The sequence below is a fragment of the Panthera tigris genome, chromosome D3, assembly GCF_018350195.1.
Source record: "Panthera tigris isolate Pti1 chromosome D3, P.tigris_Pti1_mat1.1, whole genome shotgun sequence".
Classification (NCBI taxonomy): Eukaryota; Metazoa; Chordata; class Mammalia; order Carnivora; family Felidae; genus Panthera; species Panthera tigris.
This window is the reverse complement of record NC_056671.1, coordinates 53,576,454-53,591,959: the sequence shown is the minus strand read 5'-3', so window position 1 is coordinate 53,591,959 and position 15,506 is coordinate 53,576,454. Positions and strand designations below refer to the sequence as shown.

General features: G+C 40.7%; 1 protein-coding gene across 1 annotated transcript in view; it reads right to left on the bottom strand.

Annotated features, from left to right (window-relative positions):
- Positions 1-378: 378 nt before the first annotated feature.
- MEP1B (meprin A subunit beta) overlaps positions 379-15,506 on the bottom strand; it is a 46,211-nt gene continuing 31,083 nt past the window's right edge. The window contains exons 9-17 of the mRNA XM_042961571.1: positions 13,050-13,167; positions 11,817-11,995; positions 10,260-10,478; positions 9,568-9,720; positions 7,544-7,759; positions 5,221-5,664; positions 3,546-3,725; positions 1,229-1,355; positions 379-592 (exon numbers count right to left, since the gene is read on the bottom strand). Of these exons, the coding sequence (XP_042817505.1) occupies positions 379-592; positions 1,229-1,355; positions 3,546-3,725; positions 5,221-5,664; positions 7,544-7,759; positions 9,568-9,720; positions 10,260-10,478; positions 11,817-11,995; positions 13,050-13,167 (1,850 nt within the window). The remainder of the gene's footprint in view (positions 593-1,228; positions 1,356-3,545; positions 3,726-5,220; positions 5,665-7,543; positions 7,760-9,567; positions 9,721-10,259; positions 10,479-11,816; positions 11,996-13,049; positions 13,168-15,506) is intronic.

Here is a 15,506-nt window from a genome sequence, read left to right as displayed (position 1 = left end):
CAACAAACCTGAGCTCAATCACCCCTGAAATACCTTTAGAACAAAAACACTTATCACCTGTCACCTCTAACAGGAAGGTTGGAACTTATGGCAAAATCAGTTTTGCCTCTCAGAAGGGTCACAGACCCTCATCCCAGAAAAAATGTACAACCAGACACAATTTTAGATACAAGTCCAGGAGGATATAAACTCCTCCCCCAAAGCCTTCATGGACTCCAAGAACCGTTGACTTATAGCGAAGGTAACAGGAATGTATAGTTTCAAAGCCGTTATCCAACATAAGGAATAAAGAGATTTTTTTTTAAAAAGTATGTAAGAAAGTCCTAATTCTTCTGCATATGATTTCATCAGTAGGTTTTGAATAACCAAATACCAGGCTCAACTTACATTTTCCAGAGTCATGTCTGTTGTATTTGAAGTTGTCCTCCTACGATATCTCTTCCTGGTACAATAGACACTGACGAGGGTGACTATCAGCATCAGGGCAAACACAGCAACGGTAGAAGATGCAGCGATGACAATGGTATCCTGGGTGGAGCCTCTCCTCTCGCACCTTTCGCCCAGGAACCACCAGTCTTCCCCTGACAGACACCTGCACGTCGGAACGTGACCCAGAGTTATGAGTTGATATTTCAGTCTGAAAATCTTCGCCATTAAGGGTGCGGCTCAACATTCGGGTCATTGGCATATGGAACTCAACTGGAGGGGAATGGATAGACTAGCTCCAGAGGGCCAGGCAAGGCCAGTGGTAAAGACATGGAATCACTGCTCATCTGGTACTCAAAATAGTGGCTCTGAGGTAGGAAAGGAAGGTGGTGTAGGTAACAGAGAAAATTTGGCTCTCAGTGTTTCAGTCCCTTAACCTCCCCCCTGTACCTCTTGGCCAAACTCATCCCAGAACTTCTGAGAACAATCTCCATCTAAAAAATAGTGACAGTCACACTTTACCACCCAAGACTGTTGTGAGGACTTAATAAGGTCTATAACACATGAGGACTTTTTCAGGCAATTACAATACAATGTACTATTTCTTCATAAATAATTTTATTCTTCTTGTGGCTATCCAAAGTCCCAAATGGAGACCAAAAAATAAATATCCCATGAATGGCTTTGAGATGAGAATCAACTGATTTCGCTCACAGAAAATATCAGTATCTAATCCTATATTGTGTAAATGATAACATTTCTAACAGGAGAATGGGGAGATCTTGTCCACATGACCCCTTACCTGCACTCGGCCTTGCCATTTCGGACAACGCAGATGCCGTCGTTCTCACATTTGAAGTTTGTGCAGAGGTCATTGATGTTAGAGGTTGGGATTGGTGGAATTTGTGTAGAATTAAGGTGGGATATGTCTAAGGAGGGCAGAGGGAGAGCATGGACGGACATCAGTTTGACTTTAACAAGCATTTGATCCTTAAGTTTCAAAATAGATGCTTAGGTTTCCCAGCCAGTAAAATAATTAATAGGTAGAAATCTAGATACAGACAGGAACTGGACCGGCCTTTGGGGTCATCAACTGAACCACATGCTTACCTGAGCTTGGGTTTGCTTGAGCTAGAAAGGGTCTAAGCTCTTATAATCCACCCTCAAGGGACAGACATGAAGACAAAGCACAGAAATGCAAGGTGACTGATGGGCTTGCCCAAGGTCACAGGATTCTTGCTCAGGGAGAGCAAGTTGGTGGATATCTGACACAAGCTACCAGGCCCCCCTAACAATCAGGGCTCTGATGCTTGTAGTGTTTTCTATTGCTTCTCATCCAAACAGTGTTGAACCGAGGTGATGAATATGTGACTTTTTCTCTGCTACATAAAAGTAGCAGTTGTTTGTCCCTCAACAAAGTTGTTCTTTTTTTTAAATTTTTAATGACTTTATTTATTTATTTTTTAACATTTATTCATTTTTTTGAGAGACAGAGTGCTAGTGGGGGAGGGGCAGAGGGAGACACAGAATCCAAAGCAGGTTCCAGGCTCCGACCTGTTAGCACAGAGCCTGACGCGGGGCTCGAACTCATGAACCGTGAGATCATGACCTGACCTGAAGTTGGATGCCCAACCGACTGAGCCACCCAGGCACCCCAAAGATTTTATTTTTTTAATGTTAATTTATTTTTGAGAGAGTGTAAGTGGCAGAGGGACAGAAAGAGAGGAGGACAGAGGATCTGAAGTGGGCTCTGTGCCCACAGCAGTAAGCCTGATACAGGGCTCGAACTCACAAACCGTGAGATCATGACCTGAGCCAAAGTTGGAAGCTCAACCAACTCAGCCACCCAGAGGTGCCCCTAAAAGATTTTATTTTTAAGTAACCTCTATATCCAACATGGGGCTTGAACTTACAACTCCAAGATCGAGCGTTGTATGCTCTACCAACTGAGCCAGCTAGACACCCTGCAACAAAGTTATCCTTGAATAATTTTTTCCAAGAAGTATCATCTAGATTTACTCTAATTGACACTGACATAAAAATTTCATGGGTTTTGGGGCAGCTGAGTGGCTCAGTCAGTTAAGCATCCAACTCTTCTTTTTTTTTTTTTTTATGTTTGTTTATTTATTTATTTATTTATTTAAAGAGTACTCATGTGGGCAGGGGTGGGGCAGAGAGAGGGAGAGAGAGAGAGAATCCCAAGAGTCTCCACATTCTCACAACTGTGAGATCATGACCTGAGCCAAAATCAAGAGTCAGACGCTCAACTGACAGAACCACCCAGGTGCCTCTACTATCCAACTCTTGGTACCAGCTCAGGTCATGAATCTCGCAGTCGTGAGATAAAGCCCTGCATTGGGCTCCATGCTGAGTGTGGAGCCAGCCTGGAATTCTCTCTTTCCCTCTCTCTGTGCCCCTCTCCCTGCTTATGCTCGCACGCTCTCTCTCTTAAATAAACTAAAAAAAGATTTCATGGATTTTAATTGCACCACCTTTCATCACAAACAAGATTCTGATTTACAGAGCTGTAAAAGGGTCTTTAATAGTAAATGACTTTAAATTGTGCTACATGAAACACAGAAACCACCAGTATTCCTGAAAAATGTATTTACTAGCTGCCGTGGGTAAGAAATTTAAAAGACAATAGATTAATGCTATTACTGACAAAATATATATGTGTATGCTTATATATGATACATAAAATATACATTTGTGTGCTCATATATATGTATATATGTATGAATATATATTTTAAAGACACAATAGAGACAGTTCATTTCCAGTTTCATTTCATGTGCTTGTGTGATATTTCTATTTCTGGAATCTTAGAGTATAATTTAGGGTATAGTAGCTATACTTTAACTTGTTTCTAGAGAAAATTTCTGTCCTAATTTTCCATTGCTCCATGTAGTGGTAATTAAATTCTATCCTGGAATGGTCACTGTTTTTATTTAAATTACTTTCCTATTGTTAATAATTTATGCCAGAAAGAAAAACTCCCACTCATGCCCATTTACTCCTATACCTAAAAATGGGACCCAGAAGAACGCAGTCAATAATCAATGGCCACGACGACAACAACAAAAATAGCTTGTATAAAACTATTTTTGCTGACATACCTTCCACGGTCAGTAGGATATAAACATCATCTCCTTTTATAAAATCTCTGCTTTTCAGCCTCTTGTAGGTTATAAAGGCAGCGGTTCCAAAGCCCATACCTCTTCTAAACTCCGTTCCATTAGGGAAAAAAGCCACTAATCCCACTTTGGATGGCCTGTCCCAAAAATAGTTTCCATTATCTGAAAAAGCAATTTATATTAATGGATTGTGTTTAGCATCATCATAGCTTTTTGTGGTAGGAAAGAACGGGCAATGTGAAACGCAATTAGGATAGAGCTCAAAATAATTAAATGATGCTATTGACCTGTGATGTATTCTCTGGCAAGTCACTGAAGCTTGTTCATTTATACTGTCCTAAAGAAAATGAGATTGCTAGTAAGGAGGAGCACATTCTGGAATCTGAGTGGAGAGATACCAAAAGTTTCCTAGATGCGGTATCACACGTATACTTCCTGACCAGTATAGAAACTCCCTCCCCATTAAAATCATTTCTCAGTTGCCTCGAGTCATAGGTGGTCCTTTTAACGAAGTTGAATCAATACGTTTCTGAGAGAGGTTTTTTTTATTGTATTTTTTAAGTAATCTCTACAATGTGGGGTTCAAACTCATGACCACGAGATTAAGAGTCACATGCTCTACCGACTGAGCCAGCCAGGTGTCCCGAGAGAGTTTTGAATATTAACATAGCACAATTCATCTCATTAACTGAATTATTCACCTAACAGCAAAGTCCTTCTAGAAGACAGTGAGAAGCACTGCTTCTGGGGAAAGGTGATGACCCAACCAACTTTGGGCCATTTTCAATGTCATTCAGGCAAAAATGCTTTGAGAAAAAAAAAGTGAAGAAATCTGAGCATCAAGTTCCTGCAATCCTCTTTGTGAATATTTTTTTTTTCCTAACAAATTAATGGTTTTCCTTTTTCCTATGTCACACAGGTCCATTTTTTTTTTCATATATAGAATTCAGATTTGGCAATAATAGTCACCTTGCCATAATTTCATTTTTTATTAGGCTTCCAGAAGGCAAAGGATTATTAAAATTAGAAATGTGATCATTGCCTTCTGGGAGCTGTTCCTTTTTGAGACTGAAAAGATGGGGAATGATGTCACCATTGGCGAGCCCTCCAGAATTCTTTAGTAAGAAATTATAATCCATTCTCACAGCCTTCCCAACACTCCAGGAGCTCAACGTCTTTCCTCTCATCAGAAACCATCCCCTTCTACAAGAGCTGAATTTTGTCTGACAGTCCCAGTGGCGAGGGGTGGTTACTATTACTGCCCCAGTTTTCCTGCTGAGGAAACTGAGGCTCCAAAAGACTATTTAATCAACATCACATAGCTAATGAGAAGCAAACCTTGGATTTTAACCGAGGCATGCCAGACTGCAAGACCAACACTCCTTGGACAACTGGAATTCAGGTATGATCAATTGCCAGGAATAGTCAGTGTCTTCTCTATTTTTCAGAGACAGTGCCTCTTGACATTCTTCACAATGGCCTGCCTGGGGTACTCTGTCCACACCTGCTGAAGCCCTTCCCTTCAATGTCTTGTGTTCCTAAAATCTGGGGATCAGAAATCCCTAAGTACCTGACTGTGCAGTCTCTCATTCCCAAATTGTCCGTCCCTCCTAGACAAATGACCGTGTATTAGCAGTATAGGAAATAAGTCACGAACCGGTGGTCATAAATGGGTCTGTAGTTATACTCCGCTGGTTGGACATACGCTGTCGAATGTCAGGATTTTGATCCAAGAGTGTCATCGTGGCTTGTTGCCAAGGACATGGCCATTGTAATTGATCATCATTGGCTCCAGAGATCAAGTGGAAATATATTCCTGCGTTAGTCGAATGATTCAGATTCAACTGAATCTGGAAGGCATAACCTTTAGAAGAATAAAATGGAGGGCTATATATGGTTTCATTCGAGCTGCCAATAATCTGTGTGAAATTCTTTATATGCCAGATATGATGAGGGCACTGTGTTTCTGAAAGATTGATGTCATCAAGAGACAGGCCACCCAATGATGCACCAGTGCCTCTGACCCCTCCAAACACCACTCTAAATTTGTTGGTCACTTTCAGTGTCACATGGTAAAGCTGCCAGCTTCCAATGGGTATATCTGCAAAAGAGACATTATTATTTCAAAGAAGACAAAGGACTACGAATCGTGCGCAAATCAACATTAGAGTTTTAACCTTCGCAGGACAGATTATCATCCTAGAGCTATTGGTTCCTACAGGTCTGCAGTGAGTTTTTCTCACTTCTCCAGCCCAAGCCCATTCACTTCAAGGCATTTCTGTGGGGTCAAACTGCTCCCTGGAATATCTGGATGTTTATCTGCTTGTTTCTCAGGTAGTCACCTGTGTCCAGCGAAGGGTAAGCAAACACCAACATCTAACTTATGAGTATTCCATGCCCTAAATAGGAGTTGTCTCTCATTATATGTTAGTTAAAACTGATATCTACACTGTGCCCAGGATTCCTGGGATACTGAACCAAAGCCTTATTTAACGTATTTATAGTTTGACTGAAATACTTCCTTCACATGCCCAACTTTCAGTCAGTGTTTTGGCAGTATTACACAGAAATCCACCCAACCCTAGAAAGCCCACACCCACAATTGAGTCCTTAGATCATTTACCAGTGACTCAACATTATAAATATTTATCTAGTATTTGATAGCATCAGCCTTCTCCCCGGTGCATACTTCCCCCTTCGCTATCATCCCCTACCCTTAGCTAGCAGCACAGGCTATGTTATCTTGTCTTATTTTCTTACATCACATGCCCAAATAAGGAGCGATACATTTAAAAAATTTCAGAAGCCCCCAAGTAGAGAAAACAGCTCAGGAATTCATGTCGAACTGGTAGTTCACACGATGACTTCAAACTTAAACGTACTGGCACTTAATGTGAAGCACAATTATGTGAAAATAAGACAGAAATATCCAAATTACAGAAAATGCTATTGTCCATGGATATACTCTGGATTGAACAAAAATCTTTCACGAGAGATTCCACTTCATTAGTATCAGTACTGTTCATTTAAATTCTGTTAAATTCTTTCTCATAAGCAAGTTTCTTAAGTACCCTTTGTGCTATTGATCTTTAGTGATAACACCCACCCACAGATTGTTAATGGAAAGGATTAAATATATACTATATATAATGTGTATATATATATGTGGTATTATATATGGAATTGTACAGTATATATAATTACGTTATATATGTACAGCATGTGATATACACATATATGTATATGTTTATATAAAATGATATTAAGACCTTATTGTAGGTGTTCACAAAAGAAAGTATCATCTGTGTTGCAGATTGTTTCCCATTGTTAAATGGGAGGAAAATGGTATGACACATAGCATAATGTAGATCGATTTTATAATAGGTTTTACTCAATTCATTCAAACCAAGTGGTCAATATGTGGAGAGACAGTGATAGAGTTGGCAGCCCACGGCCCCTCCCTTCCTGAAATTTCTTAACCATCTGCTTTTAAAGTTGGTCAACATGACCCATCTCTCTGCCACATGATTGGAATGAGTGTTGCTTTCTCTTCGCTCAGGAATTACTCTAGAAGTTGCACTTAACCCAAATCATAACAATTAGAATTCTTCACTGGGTTTTTTTTTTTTTTTTTTTCAAGCTAGAAATTAGAGGAAGTGTCCCTTTTCCAGGCTAATGGCACATTTGATTAACTGTAAGCTGGGAAGTAAAATACCCAAAGCACCAGTTTTGTGGACCGGGCCCATCTGACATAACATGAGAGGTCTCCAACCATGTTCAGGGACAGGTCCAGTCCTGCCCGAGGCCAGTTCCTTCCTCGTCCATCCCACAATTCGTTTACATTCAGTAATTCTTCCCATTTTGGCTAGTTTTCATTATATTTGTATTACTAGCCAAGAACTGACCTCCTCAGTGCCAGAGACTTAAAGAATTAAGATGGCCTTATCTGTACTCAGACAATAAGAATGTCAATATTATACCTTTTATTTCTTCCACAAGCGTTAGAGTACCATTCACGTGGTCTGCAGAATACTCCCTGATGTAGATATTCAGTTGGTCGTTTTCACTTCCACTGTTATATAAATAAAACTGCAAGCACTGAAATCCTCTTTTAGGGTAGAATGTTCTACTTTCCAGTACTGCTGTGGCCCCCACACTTACAGAGCTACTGTTGAAATGCATGAAGAAACCAGAACCTGTTATGAAAACAAAAGCAGAATTGAGAGAAAACAGATACTAGATATAGGAATGCACGTCTTGTGGGCACAGTAGTTCCCCTCAGTACCCGCTGTGTGTAAAACACTATATTGGGCATTTAAATGCAGCTCCAGGAGCAGGCAGTTTCGAAAAGAGACATTAGGCCACCTTTTCCATACTATAGCTTTCAAAATCAGAAAAAAGCGTCACCTCCTTGGTCTAGTCTCTCTCTCTCTCTCTCTCTCTCTCTCTCTCTCCTTCTCCCTCCCTCCTTTCTTTTCTCCTTCCTCTGGCCTATGGAGGACCACTACCCACTATCCAAATCTGCATTTGATTTGATTTGATTTGATTTTTTAACATTTTTATTTTTTGAGAGACAGGGAGAGACAGAGCTCAAGGGGGCGAGGGGCAGAGAGCGAGAAGGAGACACAGTATCTGAAGCAGGCTCCAGGCTCTGAGCAAGCGGTCAGCACAGAGCCTGATGTGGGGCTCGAACCCACAAACTGTGAGATCATGACCCAAGCTGAAGTCAGACGCTTAACCGACTGAACCACCCAGGTACCCCTGCATTTTATTTTATTTTTAGTGTTTATTTATTTTGAGAGAGAGACAGAAAGAGTGTGAACATGAGTGTGGGAGGGACAGAGAGAGAGGGAGAGAGAATCCCAAGCAGGCTCATGCTGTCAGAGTAGAGCCCAATGCAGGGCTTGATCCCACAAATGGTGAGATCACAACCTGAGCTGAAATCAAGAGTCAGACACTTAACCAACTGAGCCACCCAAGTGCCCCCTAATCTGCATTTTAAAAGAAAATTGTATTTTTATTGATGTATATTTGACATATAGCATGGTGCAAATTTAAGGTGTATAAGATGTTAATTTGACACATTTATATATTATAAGATGACTGCTACTGTAACAATAATTAACAACCCCTAACATGTCACATAATTATTATTCCTTTTTTGTTGTAAGAATAATTAAGTTCCAGTTGTTAATAATGATTAGCATATAATATTCCTGTCTATAGTCACGACACTGTGCATTAGATTTCCAGGGCTTATTATTACTGATTGCAAGTTTGTACCCTTAACATCTGTCTTCTCTGCCGTCCCCCCCACCGCACCCCACCATCCTCCAAGAAAGAAAAAGAAAAACACTTTTTGCTGTTAGGGACCTCAACCACTGCCTAGACTGGCTGAGCTCTCATGCAATGACCCTAAGTTTTGAAGTCTAGTTTTACATCTTTATTGCCAGAAGTGAGCAAATAAATAAAAATTGAGTACTTGTAGCCAAATAAATGACCATTTAATTTAAAACAAAATTATTATGGAAAAGGATACTCATCTGAAAAAAATTAAATCAATTGTACTTTGACTCTTCATTTTAAGGATTCTTGTAACAGGAGCATGTAATCACAACCAGCTGGAATTCTGAAAGTGATTAATTCACAACATTGTGCCGTTGACTGCAAAGTATCTTGTATCTGGCAAGCTTTGAGAAAACCACCCCACTGCCCTATAGATAAGAGTCTTTCCAGGAGATACTGTCCCCTCCTGCTGTGGGCACGTATAGGTAGAGAGGCTTCACAGAGCCCAATTCTGACTCACAGAAAGACAAGTCAGAGAGTAAAAGCAAAGAAATGAACCATGTCCTTACAAGGCACAGAACTGTTTCCTTAGTAGCAACTGAATGGGTTATCATTAATAGTTCAGATAGAAATTAGAGACAAAATCCCAGTCTTTCATGGCCAAGGAAAAGACTGGAGCCACCAAGTGTAAAATCTAGAAGTATCTCACTCCTGTTACCTTTGCACTGGCCCATGTTGGAGTGATCGCTCTCTGGGCCCCTGGGGACCTGGGAAGTCCGTTGCCAGTCAGCACTATCACCTGAACTTTGAATCATACCGCACACGTTTTCCAGTTCAAAGTTGCACGAGTCCAGAAAGCTCAAGGAAGAGGCTACAAAAGCAAAAACAAACAAACAAACAAACAAACCACACACACACACACACACACACACAGTTATTGACACTCCTACAACATGATAATCTAGGTAATAAAAACTGTCATGGAAGTACTGGGAATGCCAGGATGGCGTTAAAGGGAACACCTCGCTGATTCTGGAACGTGAGTCTACACTCTTCTCGTTACCCAGATTATTAAACAGCAACCCAGATTATAAAATCCCATTGATATGATGGCTCCTTCTTTAAAAATCGACATGGGGCATGTTACTATAGGACCCAATTTGTTTGTAGAGCTAAAGGCCAGAACTTCTAAGAAGAAAAATATTGCTTCCCAGGTATGGATTGGGATTTGGGTGTTTATACGTTTGTTATTTTTTTTAATATCAAACTTCAACTATAAAAACTATAATTATCAATTATCAAACCATAATTGCAGAAAAGCCAGCAATGCCGGACAAAATGGCACGGCACGTCATTTTCCCCTCCATGACAGAAGGACACAGAAAACATTTCAAAGAACCTGCCACATACAGCAATTATACAGTCGATTCAACTTTAAGAGATCATAGTCGCTGAAATCCATTCGCTGGCCGATCACATCCATGAAGTCTGAGATTCGTGTTACAATTGTTGGTTCTGTTCCATTTTGGAAAGCCGTCTTACTGTAGTGCATTACTGACGTGTAATCATAGGGAACATTCAAGGAGTCTGATTCTTGGTCATCGTAGGTGTTAAAATTGTGCTCTCTGCCTAAATGTTAAATTTAAAAAGATCTTTAATTACTCGATGTTCACAAAATTATAGCTTACCTTACTCTAGGCTTCCATCACTGCCCAAGATTGGACATTAGCATTTAGTGTAAGGTTCTAAGAACTTCTATTAGAAAGGTAGATTCTAAAAGGTGTTATCGACACAGTCAAGATCATTGGCAGGTGCTCGTGGGAGGGTGGGGCACCCAAAGCAGATGGAGGTGGAGGTAAGAGGACGTTGGGAAGTGTGGTGGGAAGGGACCTCGGAATGATAATACAGGCAGGAGTCCTTAGAAAGAACTGACGTACTCAGGGATTTCACGGTTACTGGAACACGTGTGCAAGTTTTTAAAACGACTACATTCAGAGAAGATACCTGGTTGTTGAGCATCACACTGATGAGCGTCTGGTTGCAACTTGAAATGGGATGATTTAGGGGAAACAGTGAGGTGGAACTGATCTCCAAAGCTTATAGATGTGTTATCAAATCTGGACAGAAGTTTCTGTCAAAGTAAGACCCAGGGAATCTTAAAGAGTGAGATGATGGATTGAAGCTAAGCACTTGTCTTGCTCCAGAAATCTTGTAGTCCGCTGCTGTGCCTTACCTCAGTTGAGATCACCAGACAGCAATATCACTGAGCTGTGATGTTCAGGGGTCTCAGTACCGAGCAACCCCCACAATGCCTCATAGGACAGCAATACCACTCCCTCCACCATACCCTCTGCAGGCAGGACAGATGGGGACACTAAGCGTCCTTGTGGAAAACATGAGCTTCAGTTGTACAATGTTATTAAGACATTTCTGACTTGGAATAGAAAGTCCCAAAAAGTTCCGGCTCATCAATTGCTGCAGTGTTTCCCAGTATGGGCTCCATAGAACAACAAACACAAATACTCAAAAAAAAAAAAAAAAAAAAAAAGGCGATGATCAAGTCAGTTCGCGAAATGCTTCTTATTTGGAGATTTACAATATGTGTTACTCTAATGGAGACTCTGAACAGTAAAACGGTATCAGTAACTCAAGTTTAATGTATTTTAACCTAGGATTTCCCAAATTAATTGGACTGCGGATCTCTTTCCGCACACATCTGGGAGCATTTTGTGGGACAGCACTCCCTAAAAATGTGTTTTGGGAAACACCAGTTTCTTAGATCCCGTCCAGCTCCAATGCACCAGGGGTCTGGGGTATCAGTGCCCCAACAACCTTCAGGCACGTGAACTCATGCACGTGAAGTAAAGCATCACTTCAGTTTTCCCATTATTAACGGTCGGCAGGAGATAGCACATGCTTAGAAATTCAGTTTGTGGCCCAAAATGTAAGAAAACAAAAGAAATGTACCTGACAGAATCCTGTCCCACATTATCATGACGTAGTCATCCCGATCGGAACGAGACTGCTCATGCCAGAACCCCAGGGCATGGAGGAACTCATGTTGAATTGTCGCTATTCTGTCACAGTTCTCCCCGATGGAGAGTTCTTGCTTCCCAACATGCATGTTGCCCACTGAAGACCAGCAGCTTACAGGAGAGTTCACGGGACAGAGAGAGAGGGTGTTCTCACCATGCAGGCCGAGGCCTCGGGGCACAATCCCCAGTGCCCGGTCCTCTCATTTAACCCACCTACATCCTTCACTCTTTTATCAGGACACTGCCTCCCTCTCATAACCTCACAGATCACATGATTTTTGGAGAACTGGTCCTGCCACCAAATATTACACGGGAGCAAGGCATCCCCCGATCAACCGAGTCCTGATTTTTTCTAGAAATGTCCAAGTTTTTCACATGGTCCTTGGTATGTTGATGACCACTCATAAAGTTTTGTAGGTGTAGCAACCACATGGAATTGCCAAGCCCCAGGCAAATAATACTCAGTGTAACTCAAGCAGTAAGTGTAGTTAGGTTAAAATAAATTGAAATACGGGAAATCTACCCCCAAAACCAAGAGCACACTATATACAATGCATGTTAGCTAACTTGACAATAAATTATATTAAAAAAAAAAAAAAAGAGCATGGACTCAGGACTTAGCCATTCCTCTAGCTGAGCCCATTTCTTCATCTGTAAAATGGGAGAGAAAACCAGTACCTATGTTGCAGGTTAGCTCTGAAGACTAAATTAGTTAATACTTATAAAACTCTTAAAATAATGCCTGGCACAATTTAGTGCTACATGTTTTGAATTACACAATCAAATAAAAAATATCCAAAGCCTTTAAAAAAAGAGAAAGAGAAAGAAAAAGAAAATAAATTGAAATACATGTGCATACACACGTTTTACTGAAAGAGGGAAATAAAAACTATGTAAACTACGAATGGTTGAAGTTCATTAAGTTATGGGCTGGATGGCATGCAATCCCACCCTCCTTGTCTTAATGTGGGTAGTCTGGTTGCATGTGTGAAAATATTATTTTTATGGCTAGAGAAACTAGATGTAGTTTGTCTTTTACGCTCCAGCAAACAGCTAAGAAAGCCCCCACCCACCCTCAAGGTCAGGGACTAGGGCAATTGTTGTGACAGGCCATACCTGCAATGGTTGGCATTTGAACCCTTAGAAGACAAACTTTCCACCTTACCCACTGCCCTTGAACACTGATATATAGTTAGCTTCTCCAGTCCAAGGCTTGAAGTCAATGCATGTTTTTAGGCGATAGCGTTCAAATGCGTTAAGGATAACTCCCTTAGCATTCATTTCTGAAGGAAGAAAACCAACAAAAAATACACTTATTAACATTATCACCGTTGAACAATTCACCATGGAAATGGGCTATGCATTACATTGTTTATCATGAGTTAGTCCCTTACTGAATGTTTAGTGTTTTATTTTTACCAAATTTAGTATTCAGTCCCAATTAAGTATGTATCATGTGCAAGTATTTGGTTCTTCTTCAGATCCTTGATTTTGCCCCATATTTGTTTCTTTGGAACCACTAGAGGTGCGTTACCGAACAACAACAAAAACCATACCCTTACCTCAGAGCACAAATACCTTGGATCACAGGCAGCCAGAGTGAACCATCACTGTCACATGCTTCATCTGAGAAGCTACAGTATGTATTTAAAGCCTCACAGCAGAGCTTGTAATTTGAGGACCTTGAGATGGGAGTCCAGGAATATTCCGGAATGGTAGGTGCAGCATCCATATCTGTACTTCTATCATCTGTATCTATTCTGTATCTATATCATCTATATATCACCTATGTATTTATATCTCATCTGTGGCTGTCTATACCTATATCTGCAAAGTGCATTTCCTGGGGAAGCTGTTCATAAGATTCTCAAGTGAGTTCAGGACCCAAATTAGAGTTAACCATTGTTTCAAAAAAGGCAGAGGCATGAAAGCAACAAAGACATTCAGGAAAAGAAGCTTGGAGGGCAACCCCGGAGGAAGGGGTTCCTGGGAAGGATGGTGGTTCCTGGGAAGTGGGAGACAGTGTGGCCAAGTGGAAAGCACTTGGACTCTGAGCCAGAGACGCCTAAGTTCTTTCCCATCCTCATCACTTTTGATGCGTAACCTTTGCCAATTCAATTCACCTTCAGAGTTTTCTAAAATTATCAGCTAAGTGGGGAAATAAAATCAACTTTGCAGGCGCAAAGTTAAGCATCAGACTCAGCCAGTTAGGTGTTGGACTGTTGGTTTCAGCTCAGGTCATGATCTTGAGGTTAGTGAATTCAAGCCCCACATTGGGCTCTGTGATGGCAGCTGGCAGTGTGGAGCCTGCTTGGGATTTTCTCTCTCTCTCTCTCTGCCCCTCCCCGACTCACGCTGTCTCTGTCTCTCTCAAAATAAATAAATAAACTTAAAAATAAAATAAAATAAGGCATGTCGGTTAAGCGTCTGACTTCGTATCAGGTCATGACCTTGCGGTTCATGAGTTCGAGCCCCGCGTCGGGCTCTGTGCTGACAGCTCAGAGCCTGGAGCCTGTTTCAGATTCTGTGTCTCCCTCTTTCTCTGACCCTCCCCTGTTCATGCTCTCTCTCTCTCTCTCTCTCTCTGTCTCAAAAATAAAAAATAAAATAAACATTAAAAAAAATTTTTTTTAATAAAATAAAATCAACTTTTCAGGAGATAATGTGAAGATAGGAGAAAGCAGAGAGGCAGTTCCAAGTAAAATGAGCATTTATCGAATGTTCATTTCCTTCCTCCCTTCTTACATGACCATTGCACTTTTGAAGACAATTAGTAGGAAGGTCCTCTGTTTCGGTGAGGATCAAGAACAAGACTCACATAGGGGGCCCTAAAATCCATATGAATTTATATGAGGCACCCAAAATTCCACCTTTTATAATACCACACAAATAAAACATGTTCATTGCAAGTAAGTTAGAAAATGCAGATAAACAAAAAGAAGGAAATTATAAAATCTTATCCCTTCAGAAATAATCAGCCACTCTCATCAAGCTTCTTGCTTGTAGGTTATATACTCACAATATACACATATTTTTTAGAAAATACAAATCAGTCTACATATTTTATAAACTATGTGTTTCACTAAATAGTATATCATTAAAAGCTTTATCAAGTGTTCTTTTTATCATTTTAATGGCTACCTTATATGGCTGTAACATATACAAGTAACTTCCTATTGTCAGATATTTAAAGTGTTTCTGGATTTTCTGTACTATAAATATCATGTTTGCATTCTTATCTCAAATCTAACACTTCCTTACAATAAGACATGATGATACCCACCACCACAAGCCTGTCTTAAGGACAGACTGTAAAAGGAGCATGCAGGTCTAGGCCTTTTATCAAAGTTTAATGAGGATAGCTTTTTTTTTTAATTTTTTTTTTTATCTTTGAGAGACAGAGAGTGACAGAGCGGAGTCGGGAAGGGGCAGAGAGAGGCAGACACAGAATCCGAAGCAGGCTCCAGGCTCTGAGCTGTCAGCACAGAGACCAACGCGGGGCTCAAACTCACAGACTGTTAGATCATGACCTGAGCCGAAGTAGGATGCTTAACCGACTGAGCCACCCAGGCGCCCCACGAGGATAGTTTTTACCCTTCATTGAATTGAGAGTCAAATAAGG